Raw genomic sequence first — 8592 nt, forward strand, 5'->3', positions numbered from 1 at the left:
GTACCATGATGGCAAACCTATAACACGGGTGCCAAAGATGGCACACAGAGACCTCTCTGTGGGCACATGCACCATTGCCCAACAGAGTTAGTTATTAGAAAGGCAGAAGGACTGGGGTGTAGCTGCTCCCTTCCCCCTCTCCAGAGAGCCTCCTCTCCCCTCTGCCCAGCAGCCCAATGGAAGCACTTACTCCATCCCCTGAGTAGAGCACCTGGGTCACTCCTTCCTTTCTCCCGCTTCTGTTTGGGGTAAAGGAGGGGAACTCGGTGGGGAGGGGCAAGGCATGGCACCTAATCTGGGGGAGTGGGACACAGCATGTGGTGTCTAAAAGGTTCACCATCACTGCAATAGTATTTAATTCCCACCTAGACACCATCATTGATTTGCCAAAGAAATCTAGTTTCCCCAAGGAGAGGAAGGGGCAAACATGCCATACAGACTACCAGTTTCAGAACATTTATAATAATTGTCTAGGGAAAGATTCTCTCAGGCTGTGAGCTTCCCAGATTATGCCCTCTTCTATGTTCCACAATCTTTGGGAGGGACTTAAGTTTGAAGTGTCACTCCCCAATCACAGGGTCCTGAGATCAAGATCCCAGCACAGTTGCAGGTGGGCACAGGCACCCTGTCTTCTCTGCTCTATACATTAATATTGTTAGCTTTGATTTGCAAGGGGGAAAGGAGGGAGAAAAGGGGGCGGGGAAAGTGAGAATTAACCTTTGCAAATGAAACAAACACTTCTTTTGTTAACCATATTAGGGTAACCAACAATTGCTCCTTTGTTCCTCAACTAGGGAGTGGAAGACCTAGTGGAATTTAGAACTGGGGTCTGCTCACCCAAAAGGGAAACACAGCCCTGAAGCCTATGTCTGCCCCTAGAGGCCAGAGGAGGTTTAGGGAAAAGTAAAGCTCTAGGTTCCCAGCATAGACTGTGTTTCTGGGTAGTTCCCTCTCTCACACCCAACTCTCCACACACAACACACTCAGTCTTCTGTGAATTTCCTTTTTAATATCACACCTAGGTCAAGGAAAAGAAATAAAGCTAAGTTAACTTCCCTCTCTCCTCTCCCAAAGTGGGGCTTTTCCTATCCAGGGATGAATTCATTTGGACATTCCCTATTAGTATGAGTCCACCAATCAGCTGAGAGCCAGGGGTGTCCCTGGTTATGGGGGAGAATGGGAAGTTTGCATGGAGGCATTACCTTTTCTAGGTTCCAAGTTTTAAGATGCCTGAGGAAAAGACTTGCTTTTTGTCACTTTGAATGCCTCCTACAGGTTCAGATTCTCACTCATGACAGTTTGGGAGCAGAGGAAGGAGGAGATGGCAACAGTTTTAATTCTTCAAGTTCCTGAGGCAAAGTTGAGTTGCCCCTTTCATGGGCCAGGAGACTTACCTTTAAAACAGGGATAATAATAATTCACTGATACTAGGAGTCAAATTCAAATCCTAATTCTGCCATATGTGCCATCTTGACATTCGCTTTCCCTTTTTAGACCTTAGTTTTCTCATCTTTAAAAAAGAGGGAATTGAACGAAACAGTCATTAAGGTCTCTTCCTGCTATAAATCTATTATACTCTAAGGAGATGATAAGAGATTTAAAAAAAAAAAAAAGAACACTTTCCAAGTAATAGTAAATGAAGTGTTCCCTTGTTTACTCTACCATCATTGCCTCTGGGGGAACCAAATGTCCCCCAGGTGGTGACAGAAAAATGTCCTCTCTTTTCTAAAACACTAACAGCTCCCAGTCCCTCCCCCCCACACACACACTGCATACTAATCTTTGAAAATGGTCATCCCTCCCTCCAAAAAAAAAAAATAATAAACCCTCTCATACGTGTTTGCCCACTTCATTTTGAATGACTTTAAAGTTCTTTGAGTAAAGATAAGAGAGGATTGTGTACGTTTTCGACACAAATGGTGGAAAGGTAATGAAATAAACATCAAAAGTAAGCTCCCCCACACTTGCTTTGCCTTTGCTATTTACAACAAAGGCAGGAAAAAGGAGGAAATGTAACCTTAGTAATGGCATGCAGTTAGAAACTGTTGCCTTTGCAAAGAACCGTTAGTCTCTCCAAAGTCACATTGATGCTTATTCCAAGTTCAGGCCTTTGCTGAAACTCCTTGAGTAATCAGGGAAGAAATTCTCATTGTCCTGAGGAAGCTTCTTTCATTTTCTGTCTCTCTGGGAAATGGGTGTTGTGAAATCCAGGTACCCTTATTAAAAAAGCAAAGGGAATGAGGAGCTAAAAAGAGATGCCCCAGTCCTCCTCCTCCTCCAAACCACCGGCCAGAGATCCACCCTACTTGTCGCTAAATGTTTATTTTCTAAAACCTAAGTGAAATTACAGTGCAATTTAGTCCAAGTTTTTCAAGTCCCCACAGGTGCTCAAGTGCAGAAAAACCCGTGGACAACCCTAGGAGCCAAGTCTGGATCCTTCTGGCCCCAGAAGTATTCGAATAAGAGGCTAGACTAGACATCCCGTGGAAGAAACATCTCCCTATCCCAAGAAAAAGCAAAGGCGTTGCTTTGATTTTTTTTTTTTTAAGGACGAGGAAGAGATCACTTAGAAAGAACTCAACTGTTTTCTATAAAAATCAGGCAGACACATTTTCAGTGAGAATATTGTATTGAAGTATTAGAATACAGAGGAATCCTCAGAATTCCTCAGAAGGAGAGCTAGTTCAAAGGGAGTAAAGTCAAGGAGATCAGTTACTATGAGAGACACTTACTGCACCTAACTGGAGCGGTGTCTTCCTTTCCAGAGATATATTAGCCTGGGATAGGAATAGCTCTTGCTTTTTTCCTATAGTCTGCTATACGATTTCCCTGACGGGATTTTCACACTGCCCACCCCGCCCCCAACCCCCCGCCAAGTAATGTTCTAACTTTACATGCAAAAACATGTCTGATGCTTAGCTCCAACAGTCTACAGCCTTGAGCTTTGAACATTTGATCAAACTTCGTACGGCACCTGGAATTCCACAGCCGGAGCAGTCCCGAGAGTCTAAAGCAGTCTCTGGTTGTTATTGTTGAGTTGCTGTTGGCTCTTTCCCCTAGTATTTAAGCTATCGTATCCCAGCTCTTCATCTAATATTGCCCTGCATACATATGGATTTTAAAGCAGTTTTGTAAGTCCCAAACGTAGTGGGATCTATTCTGCTCTACCACCTAGATGCCATTCCTGCACTTTACACCTGGGAAGGAGGAGTTTGCTATGCAAAACACACACACACACACACACACACACACACACACACACACACACACAGGCACAGCGAAGTCTCCTGCCAGCCGTCCATCATTGGAAGGGAGGCAGAGGGCGGAACCTGGCAGATACAAAACAAACAACCTGCTCGAAACAACTTTCCAACAAGCTCTCCATGTCACCGGGATAATTACGGCTCTGATCTCGCCCATTAACCGCTGCCCACCTTTGCTACCTTGTCTCTCCACCCACCCGCCTTTCAGATCAGGGGTGAAGCTCCGCCTCCTCTGAGGCTGCAGAGGGTTATATTGGGCCCGTCTGAAGGTGGAGGAGAAACGGATCGAGGAAAAGGGAGGGAGATAATCACAATAATGCTAATAGTAATAAAAACCTGGCTGCCACTGCTGCGGCCTCGGGGAGTGAGTCCAGCAGAGCAAGACTGAAGGCCCTAGGATCCCCTCAGTCTGTGGGAGCATCAGCACTTCTACGACGGAGAAAACGCTCGAGAAGAAATCGGGAGAAGGTGCAATCATAAAGCTCATTTTTGGGAATCATATATATCCTTTATTTATTTTTTTCTCACTGCCATCATGGACAGCGATACAAATCTCTTCTACCGCAGGAGACGAATGAACTAACTTTTTTCCCCCGACGGATGACGAAATTTGAAAACACCCTCAGTCTGACAAACTCACCCAGAACCAGCTCAGCCTGGGTACAAGGGTTTGTGTTCCCTCTCCTCCCCCTTCCAGGAGTACTAATTCCTTCGACAGGAGACAGCACCCATTTTACGTCCCTACACACCACCTTAATCCAACAACCAGGGATTACAGCCCCTTCAAAATCCAGCGGAAGAGGAGCCGCATCGCCCACTGAACCACAGCCACTTTTCCCTTAAGAAGGAAAGGGAGTGCGGCCGAAGGAGACAAGGCAAGACAGATTCCAAAGTCTCCTCCACCTGCAAACTACTACCTCCGGCTTCGATCCCGTGTCGGGGGGAGCTGTCCGAAGGAAAGAGCAATATAGGTGGGCAGGTAGAGGACGACATTAGGAAAGAAGAGTCTAAAGAGAGACAGAAGGGACATAAGAAAGGAGGAGGGAGGGAAGGAGAGAGAGAGAGAGAGAGAGAGAGAGAGAGAGAGGTGGTAGTGGGATGAAGTTAGAAGTCTTCGCCCCCCGCACCTCTTACGAGGAGAAGACGGCTAGCGACCTGGAAGGCATTGGCGGCAGCTGTGCCCCGTCGCCTCTCTCAGCAGCTGGTGAGGACGACCTGGGATCGGATGGGGACTGTGCTGCCAATAGCCCGTCCTGCAGCAGCAGCACCAGCAACAGCTCAGGGGAATTGGCTGCTGAGTGCAGCCACAGCAGCAGCAGCGGAGGCGAAGGGAGTGAGAGCGGCTGCTCTGGCGAAGACCCCTCGTTAGTAGCCCCGGCCACCGAAGGCGATGCGAATGAACCAGGAGGAAACTCCAGCGGGAGCAGCAGCAGTAGCGGCATCGGAGGTAACCCCAGCGGCAGCAACTGCGAGGGAGGAGGCGGGCGAAGCAAACCCTACACGCGGCGACCTAAGCCCCCTTACTCTTATATAGCGCTCATTGCCATGGCCATTCGCGACTCGGCCGGTGGCCGCCTGACGCTAGCCGAGATCAACGAGTATCTCATGGGCAAGTTCCCCTTCTTCCGCGGCAGCTACACTGGCTGGCGCAACTCTGTGCGGCACAACCTCTCGCTGAACGATTGCTTCGTCAAGGTGTTGCGCGACCCTTCCCGCCCCTGGGGCAAGGACAACTACTGGATGCTCAACCCCAATAGCGAGTACACTTTCGCGGACGGGGTCTTCCGCCGCCGCCGCAAGAGACTCAGCCACAAGACAGCGGCGCCCCCGTCTTTGCAGCCGGAGGAGAGCGCTCCGGCCGCGGCCGCCGCCGCCGCTGCTGCTGCGGCGGCGGCTGCAGCTGTGGCAGCCGCTCACCCGGCCGGCGCCGCCCGCCTGCTGCTGCCGCCGCCACCTCCTCCTCCCCCGACCTCTGTGGGCCGTGGCAACACCGGCGGCGGCGGCGGCGGCGGCAGCAGCGCAGCGCCCTCTGCTTCCACCTCCTCCTCGTCCCTGTCTCCGTCCTCCTGCTCCCGGGGCTGCAAGGAGGAAAACACGAGCCCCACGGGCAAGTTCTCCAGTTCCTTTGCCATTGACAGCATCCTCAGCAAGCCCTTCCGCCGCCGCGGAGACCAGGGCGCAGAGACCCGGTCCTTCCCACAGCCCGCAAGGTTGCTGTGGTCGGCCGCGGCCGGCGCTTCCTCCTTACCGGGCGCAGCTGGATACCCGAACTTAACCGCCTTCCCTCCAGCCCCGCACCCACAGCAGCAGTCCCCGATGTTCCCTAGGGGAGGTGCGCGGGCGGTCGCCCCAAGCGGGACCCTCTTGCAGCTGTACGCATACGGAATGGGCGAGCCGGTGCTCCTGGAGACGCGAAGGAGGGAGGCGCCGCTGGCTCCAGCTTCCGAGCCTCCCGCGGAGCAGCCCCAGGCGCCGCAGCTTTTCCTTACTCCTTCCTTCTCCGCTGCCCCGGCCAAGGCTTTCCGAAGCCCGCTGGCTGCGGGCAGTTCGCAGTTGTACTGCCCCCTCCGGTTATCCGGAGCCTTACAAGCAGCCTCAGGATGCAGCCCTAGCACTTACCAACCTTACCCCATGGAGACTCTTCTCGCCTAAATGGGGAATATGGGGATGAGAGAAGGTGGTGGGATTTGGGCTGGGGAATGGGCGGAGGAGAAGAGAGAAAATCCGAGCTCTGGGTTTTGCACTTTCTACCCAGAATTTTAAAAAATCTAAATTTCACGTGCCTTAAAGCCAATGCATTTTCAACAGGTGTTCTAACTTAATGAGTCCAAAAAAGTTTTTTTTTTGTCTTTTAGTGGACCAAAGCGATTCTTAATCATTGTTTTAAACTACTTGACTAAGACTTTTCCTCTCTTCTTTATCCCTTAGTCCCTAACCTTTCTGCCCTTACATTTCTCCCTTGATTCTCCCTAGGCAAAAGAAATTTGCAGCTTGATCAGGGAAAAACTCCATAAGATATATAAGACTACTGTTTGGGGCACCCTGAGCCCCACTCTGTGTGTGTATGGTTGCATTTGCGGGTGTGTTTGAGAGTGAGAATGTCAGAGTTTTTAAGTCAGTTCTCTGCTATAAACCAATGCATCACTGTGCCAAAAGAAAAAGAAAACTGCATAACTCTAACTGAATTTGTTGGTGGGATTTTTCTAATTAAATTATTTATATAAAAGAAAACTTTTGAATTGAAAATGTTGCAGGCAACGGGCTACATACAGCTTTATTTGTGGTTCAGTGATATCAAACTGTGGTCCTTTGAGACTAAGCAGTTACTTTAAAAATTAGCATTATAAATTATGTGGAGTGCCAGGACCACTGCCACTGGAAAACAGGTGTGATTTTTATTTTTAATGTTATTTTATTTGTATCTGTGTACATACACTGTGTAAATTTTATGAAACTCAGGCATATGCTTATTTTTGAATAAAACTCACAAAACAGGCTTAAGTATGGTGTTTGTATCTGTGACAGAGGTTGTTTTGGTCAAGTGGTAAGATCCTATCCTGTTCTGGGATAAGGAAAATTCCATCGTTTTTGAGGAATCATTTCTAGTCTTAGCTGTCTCCCACATTTTCCTCACCCTCTTCAAGTGGGAAGCCGTCAAGTCATGCTGTGATTGGTAAGGCTTTATTTTTTTTTATTCTTAATATACTCTCCCACCACTACCACCATTAAGATTCACCTAAGTTACCCAGAAACAGGTTCTAGTTTTATGTCCCAGCCTGGGAACTTGGACCTTTAAGCAAACTCATATTTAGGTAATCATCTTCTGAGTATGTTACTTTTATACCTATTAGCATATCCCTTCCTTCTTCCCCCCTATCTAAAGGTCTGAAAAAATCTTAGTGTGTATAGGTCCCAATACAATGAAGACTGCTTTTCTAAGTGTTTCTCCAGTATTAAGTGTTTCTGTTAAAATTAAGATGTTTACCTTTCTAGGAATGTAGCTTTTTAGCAAGATATAGGAAAACCTTAACTTTTCCATTTCTTAGTTTTCCTTTTTGTGGAGATTTAAAATGTCCAGGTGGCAAAGACAAGTTTGATCATGGGATTACCAAACTGGAGAAAAACTTAGAGATAAAAATATTCAAGAGCTAAGAGAGGAGCAAGAAATAATTAAACTTCATCATTTGTTTGAAACCAGTAGCCTCATCCAAAAAAGGTAGATAGAGTTTACCACCAACATTACACTCAAATATAAAAAGAAGGATAGACCCAGAGCCAGTAAAATAACATTAGAGATTAAACACAGCTCAGTTTAAATCAGTTAATTTAGGGGACATATCAAGTACATATATGCACCTGTTTCTCAGTGAGTCCAATGACAATATTGTTCTAGCACTGAAAGGGTTAAGCCATTCTAAATAAGGGATTTACATTGACTGTAACTGTCACCATTACAAAGAGACTCAAACATTGTCCCACCTGTTCATACATACCTAGCACACATGCCCCAAGTTGCTAGTGCAGAACTAGAATCCTTAATTCTTTTTTCTCTTTGGAGTGTGTAGGAGTTAGGGAAGAGGGAAATATAGTGAAGTAGTATTCTCAGGGTGTTGCCTTTTGGAACCACTGAAGAAACACTTTTATTCCCAGTTCCATCGGCTAGTCTTAACTGGTTTGTTTAGTAGTGTTAGTCTAGTGATTTCAATGAACTATTCTAACTGATTTATTTAAAGAGATCTCAATTTAAAAGAACATTATCAAATCATAACACAATTTAAAAAACATTTAGGGGGGAAAGATAAGCTTAGCTGTTAGAAAATTAGCAAAACTGGATTAATGAAAATTACATCAAATACATGTAAATCCATTTTAGATCTGTCATTGCTTCTCTAGAAGAATGTTGAGGTTCAGTATACACTGAAGAACTGAAATCTCAGGATAATGGAAATGAGGAGGGGAAGCTTTCATTGTTCATCTCAAATAAAGATAAGGTGTGTTCTTTAGATTGGCATTATTTGCATAGGTGGTTTCAGTGTTTCATTTTTTATTTGTGAACACAGTCTGAAAGAAAGGTGAATTTGTTCAATTAGCTTCCTTACCTCTTCATGGAATTAATCAACTGGTGTTGCCTAATCTTAACCCTTTTTAAAAATTCTCTTTGACATGGAAGTAGTTTTGTGTTAAATAGGAGAAGTACATTTTTGTAACACAAGAAGCAAAAATGTATACACTGTATACATCACACCCCACCCCCAACCCCAGCAAAAAGATCTGAGAACATAAAACATAAAGCAGAAAGTAATCGGTTTTTTAAAAAAAGGGTCATTTG

At 46.4% G+C, this 8592-nt stretch overlaps 1 protein-coding gene across 1 annotated transcript; it reads left to right on the forward strand.

Annotated features, from left to right (window-relative positions):
• Positions 1-4361: 4361 nt before the first annotated feature.
• On the forward strand, positions 4362-5915 carry FOXQ1 (forkhead box Q1). The gene has a single exon (XM_044658174.1). It carries the CDS (start codon positions 4362-4364, stop codon positions 5913-5915), a length of 1554 nt encoding a protein of 517 aa, XP_044514109.1.
• The last annotated feature ends 2677 nt before the right edge of the window (positions 5916-8592 follow it).

Source organism: Gracilinanus agilis, chromosome 1 (assembly GCF_016433145.1).
Source record: "Gracilinanus agilis isolate LMUSP501 chromosome 1, AgileGrace, whole genome shotgun sequence".
Lineage (NCBI taxonomy): Eukaryota > Metazoa > Chordata > Mammalia > Didelphimorphia > Didelphidae > Gracilinanus > Gracilinanus agilis.